General features: G+C 43.4%; 1 protein-coding gene across 4 annotated transcripts in view; it reads left to right on the top strand.

The window, feature by feature from the left end:
• Positions 1–13,390, top strand: part of LOC118672630 (aldo-keto reductase family 1 member C15-like) — a 31,250-nt gene extending 17,860 nt beyond the window's left edge. For all 4 annotated transcript variants that reach the window (XM_036342216.1, XM_036342218.1, XM_036342225.1 and 1 more), the window contains 6 exons: positions 538–615; positions 1,608–1,730; positions 5,401–5,510; positions 7,983–8,148; positions 10,243–10,325; positions 13,206–13,390. In XM_036342216.1, the coding sequence (XP_036198109.1) occupies positions 538–615; positions 1,608–1,730; positions 5,401–5,510; positions 7,983–8,148; positions 10,243–10,325; positions 13,206–13,248 (603 nt within the window). In that variant the 3' untranslated portion in view covers positions 13,249–13,390. The remainder of the gene's footprint in view (positions 1–537; positions 616–1,607; positions 1,731–5,400; positions 5,511–7,982; positions 8,149–10,242; positions 10,326–13,205) is intronic.

Here is a 13,390-nt window from a genome sequence, read left to right on the forward strand (position 1 = left end):
TCTCAGCCAGTCAAGAGGGAGGCACTGTAAGGTGGTCCATATTGCACATGGGGCTCCTTTGAGCATCACTGGTCCAGCCTCTCATCACAGTGGACATTTGCTGAGCACATCTGGTATTCTCACTATCTCTGAGTTGGGTTAACATAAATTGGAACTAAAACACATTCTTAATAGTAAAGGGAAATCCCATCATCCAAACAAGCCTGTCCTTGGGAAACAAAATCAATTCTAATGGTAGGGGAACTCATTCTTAGTGGAACTTTGGGAGAGTGTGTGGACAGGAAAGTGGAGGTAAATGGGAGAGAGTTGCTTTGCTACAGTCTCTCAACTGATTTTGATCTCCCTTTCCCCCAATGTCTTCTCTTACATCACACACACACACCACACACACACACACACACACACACACACACACACACACACACACACACACTGCTTAGTAATAACAGCCTCTTGAAGGCTGTGTTACCAAGCTACTGAGGCACAAGGAAGATCATTCTTTAAAAAATTCTTTCTCCTCTCCTCTCTGTATTCCAGCCTGGAGAGGAGCTTATGCCTAAAGATGCCAATGGGAAAATTATTTTAGAGACAGTGGACCTGCGTGACACCTGGGAGGTATGTACTGCTACTGCCACCCAAAGATGGTGGGATAAGGTGGACATCAGTGCATAAGGATGGGTTCTGGCTCTATCCATTGTCTGTCCTCAGACATGTTGCCAAACTCCTCTGTAGTTTGGTGTTCTCCTCTGTAAAGCAAGCGAGTTAAACAGGATCACAGCTAAGGTCTACTTTCTTTAAAAAATGCTTTTATTGATTTTTATAGGGGAAGGGAGAGGGAGAGAGACATGGAAACATCAATGATCAGAGAATCATTGGTTGGCTTCCTCCTGCACACCCCACACTGGGGATTAAGTTGGCAGCCCAGGCATTGCCCTTACCAGGAATCGAACCGGTGACCTCCTGGTTCATAGGTTGATGCTCAACCACTGAGCCACGCCTGCTGGGCACTAAGGTCCTTTTTAATGTAAACTTCTGTGGTCCTAAGTAGGAGTTTCTTTGCCACACTGATCGGGTTGAGCATGTGAGCTCTAAAAGGGACATGTTCAGAAGCAAACTCCAGAGGAGTTATAGCTCTAAACACACCAGAGAGGGGAAAGCTGTTGTCTGCTTAGCAGGAGGAGAAAAAGCCTGCCTTCTACACCCCATTCCATATACTTGTTTCATTATTCCAGGAAAGAGGAAGCAGAAAAATCTTTGACTAGTGAAAAACCTAAGAGTTCCTCTTTGCCCTTAACTATGACACCATGTGTTACATGCCTAACAACAAATTACACACCATGGAAGAGGCAGGGTGATGAGGGGAGTTTAAAAGCATCTTAATATCTATTTATTGTCCTGGGTGTGCATGTCACAGACTCAAGGACAAAAGCTGTGTGTACATAGCAATAAAGTACACTGGGGGAAGAATATGTCCAAGTGATAAAGCAATTTGGTTCAGTCACATTATTATGCATGTTAAGACAGATTTCCAGTCTTTAAGAAGCTCACTGTCAAATGAAAGGGCTGAACTACACTACAGGTTTGCCACACATGACTTTCCTCCCTAGGCTCTGGAGAAGTGTAAGGATGCAGGTTTAACCAGGTCCATTGGTGTGTCCAATTTCAATCACAAACTGCTGGAGATGATCCTGAACAAGCCAGGCCTCAAGTACAAGCCTGTCTGCAACCAGGTGAGTGCATGACCATGGCAACTGTTTTGCCTTCTGCTCTTCACATCCTCTTTCTTATTTTAAAAAAAATACGTGTATTTTCATTGATTCCAGAGAGGAAGGGAGAGGGAAAGAACGATAGAAACACCAATGTTGAGAATCATTGATTGGCTGTCTCATGCTCACCCCCTACTGGGGATTAAGACTGCAACCTAGGCAAGTTCCCTGACTTGGAATTGAACCCTGACCTCCTGGTTCATAGGTTGACACACAATCAGTGAGCCACCCTGGCTGGGCTGCATCTTCTTTCTTGATTAAGTTTCCCCAAATTTTTGGCTTGATGCCAACTGCACAGATACTTGTTCTTTTTATAACAATAGGGAATTTCAGAGAAGGAACAGGTTAAGTGGATTGGGGAGATCATGACTTCAGTTACTTAGAGGTGGGTTGGAGGTTCCCAGGAGACATCCAAGTAGAGATGCTGAGTTGGTAGGTGGTAGTGTTGGTCTGGAAGTCAGGCAGGGCTAGAGGAGAGGTCCATATTTTGGAACCATTGCTTTATGGGTGGCAATTAAACTCAGAGAAACGTATTCCCTCTCCCAAGGAACTTCAAAGGATGAACAGAAAGAGGGCAGGAAAGTCAGCATTTAAAGATTAGGCAAAGAGGCACTGGTGAGGGGATTGAGCAGGAGTTGGCAGACAGGGAGGAAGAAAATGAGACCATGTAGTATCAGGAAAATCAAGGAAGACCATTGAAAAGGTTTGCATGAGCCATGAGGTGGATCCTGCTGGGAGCAGCCAATCCAACTAGGGATAGAAAAAGTATGGGGTTTTATCAGACAGAGTTCATGGGAAACATAGCAGGAGCAGTTACAGAGTGGTAAGGGGAAAAGCCAGAGAGAGAGCAAAGCAGTGGAAAGTGAGGAAGTAGAAAATGTTGTGGACCAATGTTCACGAGAGTAAGACCACCAACTGCAATTAGGTCTTAAGCAGCAAGCGAGGATTTATTGAAACTGGCCAGTGACTGCCGTAGGCGTTTTCTCCGACGACAGCGATGAACCTGGTTCTAGGCCAGCCGTGGGCAAACTACGCCCGTGGGCCGGATCCGGCCAGTTTGAAATGAATAAAACTAAAAAAAAAAAGACCGTACCCTTTTACATAATGATGTTTACTTTGAATTTATATTAGTTCACACAAACACTCCATCCATGCTTTTGTTCCGGCCCTCCGGTCCAGTTTAAGAACCCATTGTGGCCCTCGAGTCAAAAAGTTTGCCCACCCCTGTTCTAGGCCAGCCTTTTATACACAGAAACTACAAAAACAGTTGGCTAAACACACACAAAGTTACCTGGGATACAGACACAAAGTTACCAGGGCTACATTAATCAATACTGCCCCATTATCAAGGTATTATTAATCAACTTTGGCCCGTTGCTCCAGCTACTAATATAAACTTGCCCCGTACCCTAGACTACCCTCGACCACAGTTGGTTCCATTTCCCCAGTAACTGCCAACATACCTGAGAGGGACATTCAGAGGTTAAGAGGAAGCATTGTGCTAGCCTTGGGAACTGGAGCGTGACCTTTCTCCTCATTCTATGTTAGCCAGTTGCCTTTATTTTATTTTACAAGGGGGCTTAACTGTAACAGAAAACACATTGAAAGAAATAATCTTAAAAAATAACAATGCTGCCAATGTTCAATCACTATGTTATTATAAAGTTGTATATCCCTTTTTTGAAATAGTTTGAAAATCATGCAAGAAACCAGTCAAATATTTATACTCTTCATTTCGCTTAATTACTTCTAGGAATATATTTGTAGAAAATGATTCATCATGTATAAAATATGTCTCTCACTTCAATATGTAATTGTGAATTCATGAATTTCAACAAATATAATTACTTTCTTATTAATGATAGAATTGTCATCATTTTAATCAGAAGATGCCTCTGACAACACTTAGTGTCTTTCCTGTCCTCTTTGTTGTCCAGCATATCAGCAGGGCTGAATCATCTGGAGATGGCTGAGGGAATTTCCTCAAACCTGAAAAGGATGCATAGATGATTGCTTGCTGCCAAACAGCTGAGGGCATTTCAATCTACATGTCATTGACTCCTACTGGCCAAACACCTGAACAGCCTTGTGCAGTTTCTCCAATCTGACAATGCTTACCCTTTGATATGTATATCTACCTTGCTGTAGGACAATTTGTGTTAATAAAAAGCAAGGAGTCCAGAGAGACAGGAGAACTTGGTTCCTTTAGCCAAGCTCCTTTGGCCCCCCAAAATGCCTTCCAAAATTATTTTTCATCTCTGGACTCTTGATTAATTTACACACAGCGCCTTCTCCAGATTCCTGAACCCTTCTAGATGCTGGATTAAAACCACCGGCATTAACTTATTTTTGCTAACATTTGCTTATCCCAATGCGTTCTTCGGTAATTTTTAAACAAAGCATTAGAAAATCTTTTTGCAGAAGAGCTATATGTGCCATTATCATATTTAAAAATGTGGTTTCTTGTTCAAATCATAAAATACCTAATTTGTTTTGAGGCTCAAAAATCTGTAATTTCTAAAAAGCTGCCGTATCCTCTACTTCTGATTTCAAAGGTGACTGGAGAGGGCAGAGCTGTCAGCTCTCCTGCAAAAAGATTCTCTAGTGCTTTGTTTAAAAATTACCAAAGAGCGCATTGGGATAAGCAAATGTTAGCAAAAATAAATTAATGCCAGTGGTCTTAATCCAGCATCTAGAGCAGTGGTTCTCAACCTTCTTTAAATACAGTTCCTCATGTTGTGACCCAACCATAAAATTATTTTCATTGCTACTTCATAACTGTAATGTTGCTACTGTTATGAATCATAATGTAAATATCTGATATGCAGGATGGTCTTAGGTGACCCCTGTGAAAGGGTCGTTCGACCGCCAAAGGGGTCGCGACCCACAGGTTGAGAACCTCTGATCTAGAGGGTTCAGGAATCTGGAGAAGGCGCTGTGTGTAAATTAATCAAGAGTCCAGAAAAGAAACATAATTTTGGAAGGCATTTTGGGGGGCCAAAGGAGCTTGGCTAAAGGAACCAAGTTCTCCTGTCTCTCTGGACCCCTTGCTTTTTATTAACACAAATTGTCCTACAGCAAGGTAGATATACATATCAAAGGGTAAGCATTGTCAGATTGGAGAAACTGCACAAGGCTGTTCAGGTGTTTTTGGTCAGTAGGAGGTAATAACATGTAGATTGAAATGCTCTCAGCTGTCTGGCAGCAAGCAAGCAACCATTTATGCATCTTTTTCAGGTTTGGGGAAATGCCCTCAGCCATCTCCAGATGATTCAGCCCTGCTGACATGTGGGAACTGGCTCAGCATGTTGGCTCAGTTTGTAGCTTTTCTGCCCAGTATTGGAATCAGCCATTTTTTCTAAGGAATCTTAGTTTCTTTCTATAGGAAATTACATGTGGAGGTCACAGACCAGGTATAACATTCTTTAATCATTTCAAGCACTAATAAAAAATAAGACAATTGTTTTATCACATCTGAAAACTATTAGCATTTGAAGGTATTTAAGAAGATGCATGAGAAAATGACCAGTCTGGAAAATATGGTACATATATTAGATATTCATTCAAAGGCTTTTCAAATTTACATGATATTGGTTCATGTATTCTGATACCTTCTGGTCTTGGCAATTCACAGGTGGAATGTCACCCGTATCTCAACCAGAGCAAACTCTTGGAATTCTGCAAGTCCAAGGACATTGTTCTTGTTGCCTACAGTGCCCTGGGATCCCAAAGAGACCCAAACTGGTAATAAGAATATCAGAGTTAACCTCTGTCAGCAACTTTATTAGTGATGAAGCACTTTTTAAAATTAAGCTTTCTTTGGGGCCTAGGTAAGGGCTGGGAGGAGGCTTGTAAAGGGGCGGGGAGGGGAGGAGATGAGAAACATCTGTAATATTATCAGCAATAATTATACACACACACACACACACACACACACACACACACACACACACACACATATCCTATCTAATAAAAGAGAAACATGGTAATTAGTGTACGACCGCTACCCTTCCCATTGGCTAATCAGGGTGATATGCAATTAACTGCCAGCTAAGATGGTGGCTGGCAGCCAGGCAGCTTAAACTGAACATGAGGCTTGCTTGCTTCAGTGACAGAGGACTGCAACATTCCTCGCCTGCCTTGCCGGCCTCTGAGCTTGCAGTTTGAAACATTGTAACAAATATAGAAGCTAAACAAAATCCCAGAAACCAGCTTTCAGCCGGCCAGGATCTCAGAGCTGGAGTTGATACAGTGTTTCGATTATAGAACCTAAACAAACCAGATACCTGCTTTCAGCAGCAGAGGCCTCAGAACTGGAGCCAGAACTAAAGCTGGCCCAGAATAAAAAAGAAAAAGAAAAAAAGGAGCAGTTGGGAGCTTCAGTCACCCGCCAGCCTGAAAACAGCCCTCACCCCTCACCCAGACTGGCCAGGCACCCCAGTGGGGACCCCCACACTGAAGGGTGTGTGACCAGCTGCAAACAGCCATCATCCCCTCATCCAGGCTGGCCAGGCACCCCAGTGGGGACCCCCACCCTGAACCAGGACACCCTTCAGGGCAAACCAGCCAGCCCCCACCCATGAACCAGGCCTCTATTCTATATAGTAAAAGGGTAATATGCCTCCCAGCACCGGGATCAGTGGAGCCGCGAGGCCTCCTGGCACCGGGATCAGTGTGACAGGGGGCAGCGCCCAAACCCCCTGATCGCCCTGCGGCTCTGTGTGTGACAGGGGGCGGGGCCACAACCTCCCTATCGGCCCTGCTCTGTTTGTGACAGGGGAAGGCGCCCCAACCCCAACCCCCACTCCCCCACGGGCCCTGCTCTGTGTGTGATGAGGTAGAGCCATAACCTCCCCATTGGCCCTGCCCTGAGTGTGACAGTGGCGGCGCCCCAACCCCCTGATCGGCCCTGCTCTGTGGGTGATAGAGGGCGGCGCCCCAACCCCCTGATCCGCCCTGCTCTGTGTGTGACAGGGGGCGGTGCCCCAACTCCCCTATGGGCCCTACTCTGTGAGTGACAGTGGGGAGCTCCCCAACCCCCTGATCGGCCCTGCTCTGTGCGTGACAGGGGGTGGTGCTGCAACCTCCCCATCGACCCTGCCTTGAGTGTGACAGGGGGCGGTGCCCCAACTCCCCAATCGGCCCTGCTCTGAGCCCGACCAGGGGCTGCACCTAGGGATTGGGCCTGCCCTCTGCCACCTGGGAGCAGGCTTAAGCCAGCCGGGCGTTATCTCCCGAGGGGTCCCAGACTGCAAGAGGGCACAGGCCGGGCTGAGGGCCCCCCTTTTCCCCCCCTAAGTGCACAAATTTTTGTGCACCGGGCCTCTAGTCTATATTTATAAAAGCTTAAGTGGCTCAATATAAAAGCTCAACTGACCATTAGCTATGACGAACACTGACCACCAGGGGGCAGACACTCCGACTGGTAGGTTAGTTTGCTGCTGGGGTCCAGCCAATTGAGATTGGGTGAGATAGGCCGGACATGTCCTGGAGCCCTCCCATAGTCTCTTTCAGGCCCCTGATCATGCAACAGTGTGAGGGACCCCACCAGTGCACGAATCCGTGCACTGGGCCTCTAAGTGTGTATGTGTGTGTATATATATATAATTAAATTAAGCTTTAACATTTTATTATGGAAGACTTCAAACATAAAAAAACCAACACAACCCTAACCGGTTTGGCTCAGTGGATAGAGCGTCGGCCTGTGGACTGAAAGGTCCCAGGTTCGATTCTGGTCAAGGGCGTGTACCTTGGTTGCGGGCACATCCCCAGTTGGGGGTGTGCAGGAGACAGCTGATCGATGTTTCTCTCTCATCGATTCGATGTTTCTAACTCTCTATCCCTCTCCTTCCACTCTGTAAAAACATCAATAAAATATATTTTTTAAAAAAATTTAAAAAATTAAAAAAAAATAGCCAACACAATAGTGTAGTGAGGTCCCATGTACTGTCACTGAACTTCCACAGTCATCACCATTCTTTCAGTCTTGTTTCATGCATACTCCAAATATTATTTTAAAAGTTATTTTATAATATAATTTACACAGCTTCTCATGCATAAATATTGGTGATGCAATATTGACAAATGGATGTCAATATTGACATTTCTACACACATTTCTCTTGATTATTTTGGGAATTTGGAGGTAAAGGGACAGCACACTTTATATTTCTGGTACTATACCCTTCACATCTACATGCTCTGGTTTTGTTTTCAGGATGGAAAAGGATAGCCCCGTTCTCTTGGAGGAGCCGATTTTGAAGGCCATTGCCAAGAAACACAATAGAAGTCCAGGGCAGGTGGCCCTGCGTTACCAAGTGCAGCGAGGGGTAGTGGTCCTGGCCAAGAGCTTCAATGAGAAAAGAATCAAAGAGAACTTCCAGGTACAGACTGGTCATTGTCTCTCCAGAGTGGGGAATGGGTGCTAGCCTGGGGGCCATCTCTCTTGCCTTTCAGCACGTACCCATGTTCATTCCTTCCCATGCATCTCTCCCTGTGCTATGAGGGCAGCTTGGAAGGGTGGGAGAGAGAGCAATGGCCTCAGAGTCCTAGGTTTTATGGCCTCCAGGCCTGGCTTTGCTGCTTCCTAGTTGTGCGACCCTGAGTTTATTTCATTGCTGTTTTTTTATCGGTTTTAGGAGTCCTTCTATGCAGTAAAGACTTTTAAAACCCTGATTCCTCTCTTTCATCTTCTCTACCAAATAAACTCCTATTTGTATTTCAATATCAAACCTAAATAAGATTAGCTACTTTGTTAAACCATTGGGATAAGCCCAGCACAGTTGTGGGTCACCGTAGCACTTGGCATGGCTCTGTTAGTGATTTTTTTCCTTATTAAACAAAAATTGCATTTTTATATGTCAGTGTGCCTTCCAGACTGGGAGACCCTAAATACAGTGACTCTCTCTGGGTCATCTTTTAGCATCTTTTCCCCAGAAAAGCGCATGGCAGGTAGGAAGCTACATACAAGTTTATAGACCAGTGATGGCGAACCTATGGCACGCGTGTCAGAGGTGACATGCGAACTCATTTTTTTGGTTGATTTTTCTTTGTTAAATGGCATTGAAATATATAAAATAAATATCAAAAATATAAATCTTTGTTTTACTGTGGTTGCAAATATCAAAAAATTTCTATATGTGACACAGCACCAGAGTTAAGTTAGGGTTTTTCAAAATGCTGACACACCGAGCTCAAAAGGTTCGCCATCACTGTTAAAGACTGACCAAATTAACAAATGAATATATTTTTAAAAATTTATCTTTATGAATATTTCCCCCTCTAAACTAAACTCTCCTTCATATATCTTCTAGTCCCTTAGATCAATCAGTGATCTTCAACTTATTTAGTTGTAAACTTCATGAGAAACTATGTAAATTCTATTGCGCTTTAAGAAGACAGCTAACAATTTCATCATGAGTTTAATATTTTCAAAATATGACATTTAGAGCATATTATTTATTATTCATTTGCTCCAAGCATTGAAGCTGTAGATTTAGTTATTCAGTTTATGCAAATATTTAATAGGCAAATCTAAATTTCATTCTTAAACCCACTCAGAAAAACCCCATTTTATTTTTCAGTTCAACTCACCATGCTAATATACATATAAAATGACAACCAAGTCACTTCTGGAGTACATTTTTAAGATGAATAAAAGATGGATAGATAGATAATAAATAGATAAAATAGATAGATCTAGATAGAGTCACTGGGTTTTCTATAAAATTATTCCCTGGATGAAATAATGAGCTTCCTACTTTAATATTTATTATCAAAGATCTGTCTGCTTTGCTATTAATTGACACTCTATTAGGGGAGTGTCAATTATATCATCAAACAAAAGCAAATTAGACTTAAGAGATACTTTATTTGAGAGGAGGCCTTTCTGAATGTTGGGACTATAAGATCTCAAAGATAAATCAGAAAGATTTTTCTATTATAGGGAAGTAACCTGACTACAGAGAGAATGAGCAGGTGTGTGGTTGAATAATTGATCAGCAAATGCTTTTCTTGATGTCAATAGCTTCTTGGAGAGGCCTTTACAGGAGTTTGCTCTTCCAAAGCATGCTTAAGTTTGAGGCTATATCAAAATTTAGGGTGTCTGTATGGCAGGGTGGAGGCAAAAACTAAAGTTTGATCTAGTCAGCATGTATTTTGTCCTGATTATGTAATTATCTATTTGTTTAGGAGGAAAAAGGTTGTTATTTCTGTTGCAAGCAATTCACTCTGAGAGATTTGGGGCCGATGATGTATAAAAAACTTCATTTAGTGGAGTGAAGCAGAGGAGGAGAGGGAGTGGGACAGGAGCCATGGTGAACCAGGAGGGGAGTTCTCAGGCCAGTACACCCGGAAGATGGCAGTGGATGCTTCCCCTAGTGCTCTCCTTGCCTCTGTCCACTAGGAAGTCCTCATGTTCCCAGGTGGAAGCTCCCTACCTTGGGGAGAGTTTAATGTGATTCTTTCCTTCCTTCCAGGTTTTGGAGTTTGAATTGACTCCAGAAGACATGAAAGCAATTGATGGCCTGAACAGAAATTTCAGATATTTTAAATTGCCATTGTAAGTGACTTGTAGATTGTTTTTCCTGGGTTCTTTCCTGTAATGCGTAGGTTAGCAGAGGGACTCAGCTTCCCTAAATAGGAAAGATGGGCCTGATTCCAGAAGTAAATCTGGAGCTTCCTGGTGACCTCAGACCACAGGTTTACTCCAGGTTCAGTCTCTGACCCAAGAGAAGTGTGAGCAGGGCCCAGAACAGACCATAGGTAAAATGGCCCAAGTTTGCATCATGGTGAATACATGACTTTTATGCCCTAATTCCTGTGCCTGGTATACATACTCCCACTAAGATCTGACTTAGCCATTTGACATAGAAGGCTCAGTGTCGAATTCCCACTATACTTTAGGGGTACTAATCCTATATAATAATCCTATATAATAAAAGGGTAATATGCAAATTGACCCTAACTGCAGAACCACCGGGAATGACCAGTCACTATGATGTGCACTGACCACTAGAGAGCAGACACTCAACACAGGAGCTGCCCCGTGGTGGTCAGTGTGCTCTCACAGGGGGAGTGCCATTCAGCCAGAAGCCAGGCTGAAGGCTGCAAGGGCAGTGGTGATGGTGGGAGCCTCTCCCGCCTCCTCAGCAGCACTAAGGCTATCCAACTGCAGCTTAGGGGAGTGGGCCTAAGCCGGCAGTCAGATATCCCCTGAGGGCTACCGGGCTGCCAGAGGGATGTCTGACTGCCAGCGTAGGCCCTATCCCCTGGGGAGCGGGCCTAATCCGGTAGGTAGACATCCCCCAAGGGGTCCCAGTCTGTGAGAGGATGCAGTCTGGGCTGAGGGACCCCCTGAATGCATGAATTTTCATGCACCAGGCCTCTAGTCTAAAAATAAAAGGCCATTCAAAGTAAGAGGGAACAAGTACTTGTTGAGATCAATAAGAATAGCTAATGGGAAAACATTAATTTAGATAGAAGCCCCAATAATGTTCATATTAGGAGACAGGGGCATTGGTTATTTATAAGAAAGGGAAGGGGAACAATAATTACATCTCCAGAAAGAAAGCAGTGATGTTAATTCTAAAGAATGTTTTTAATTTTCAGTCTAGTAGTCATCAGTCCATTACTCTGATAACTGTTTTCTTGTAATCCTCGCAAACAGTTCCCTGAGACAGTGTTGCCTATGCCCAGTCAAAAGGATATTTTGCCCTTTTTAACATTCCATAAAATGTGAGGCATAACACATGCTGGGGAATTAGTTCCTCTGGCGTGGCAGCTCTGGCGCCATTTTAAAGTGGCTCAGGTTATGTTATTGTTTATAGGAGCCCATGAAAATGTTTCATCTTTAATGCTTTTTAAAATCAGGAGAAAACATGGTTATATTAATGACCATGTAATAATGAATCCAGCCGGACTCTATTCATTTTTGTCCTAACACAACTACAAATGTAACATTAATATTTTTAATGGAGGACGGGCCCAGGAAGGCAAGTGTATGTGTGGGTGTCAGAAAGTCATGCTTGGACCCACTTCCACCGCTTCCCCAAAGGGTCAGTGGCATTTCTCCTTAACTGGGTATTCCTTTTCCAAGGCATTGTCCATTTCTTCCAAATTTCTCTCTCCGTTGGCCTTTTATCCTTATCACAAGCCCCATTTCATCAGTTATATAATCTCACCAAAGTGAATTATAAATGGGCCATGAAATTATCTGCCCCTAGTGACTGATGTGTCCCCAGCGGCATACACCAACATGAGATCCTCTGGATTTCTCTGGTTTCTAGACTCCAGACTTGCTCAGGGTCACATTTGTCCATCAGAAGACTAGCCCCTGGCAGCTCCTGACTCCTTGACTTCGACTTATTCACATTACAGGTCCCTTATTTAGTAACTGCAGGAGGGTCTCAGGATGGAAGAGAAGGAAGACTCATCAAATGAGAGGAGTTTGTAAGGGAATTTAGAGATAAGGGAATAGAATTTTAGTTATAGCATAAAGATTGGGTTTCCAAAAAAATCTCAAAACTCCTTGTTTGTAAAGCTATGTTGCGAATTTGAGAAAAGACATTATACACGAAAAAATGTGGGAAGTAACTTCTCTGTTCCCAGGGCTTTAAAGTCAAAGTCTGTGATCTTTAACAGGCCTGTGATTATATGCACCTGTCTTCCTAGACCAGCGATTCTCAACCTGTGGGTCGCGACCCCTTTGGCGGTCGAACGACCCTTTCACAGGGGTCGCCTAAGACCATCCTGCATATCAGATATTTACATTACGATTCATAACAGTAGCAACATTACAGTTATGAAGTAGCAACGAAAATAATTTTATGGTTGGGTCACAACATGAGGAACTGTATTTAAAGGGCCAGAAGTTTGAGAATCACTGTCTAGAGACCTTTGTCAACACACAGGTAGGTCCTGGAGCACACAATTTCTCAGAATGCACTCTTTAATGCAATCAAATCAGAAAGGACAATTTTTTAAAAGAAAGTAAGAACCTGGACAAGTACTTTTATAAATTGTATGAAAGCAATAATTTCATTTGGCAGTTATACGTATTAGCTCCTCAAGAGAGTTACAGGGGGACTCTGAATTGTTGAAGGAATTGGTTAAAAAGAGCAGCAGAATTCTCACTATGAATGTTCTCATGATCTAGGGACAAAAGTGACACATGGGCTGACACAACACATTTCAGCCCTGGCTGTCACATCCTATGGCAAACTCCAATCTACAGCAAACTACCTGTCACTTGGCTTTTCTACCCCATGTAAATGTGGGAATTGAGTACATGGACCAGGAGCTGCATGTCTGTGTGTCGAGGCAGAAGGAAGGGCATGGTTGGAAATAGTTTTTAGCCCATCCTGACTGCATCCACAGAGAAACCCTCTCTTAGACAGCATGGGACCGAGTTAGTAAATAAATATCCCTCTTTCTCTTTCAGTGCTGTAGGTCACCCCTATTATCCATTTTCTGAAGAATATTGACCATCAACTACCCATCATGTGTGGAGAGGATTTCTGCATTTGGGGGAGGTGATTAAAATCAGTTCTGTAGTTTCATGCTGCTTCCCTGTTTTATTTTTAAAAATCTTTTTATTTTGTGAAATAATAAAGACTTCCAAATGAA

Source organism: Myotis myotis, unplaced genomic scaffold (genome assembly GCF_014108235.1).
Source record: "Myotis myotis isolate mMyoMyo1 unplaced genomic scaffold, mMyoMyo1.p scaffold_m19_p_1, whole genome shotgun sequence".
In the NCBI taxonomy this organism is placed as follows: Eukaryota; Metazoa; Chordata; class Mammalia; order Chiroptera; family Vespertilionidae; genus Myotis; species Myotis myotis.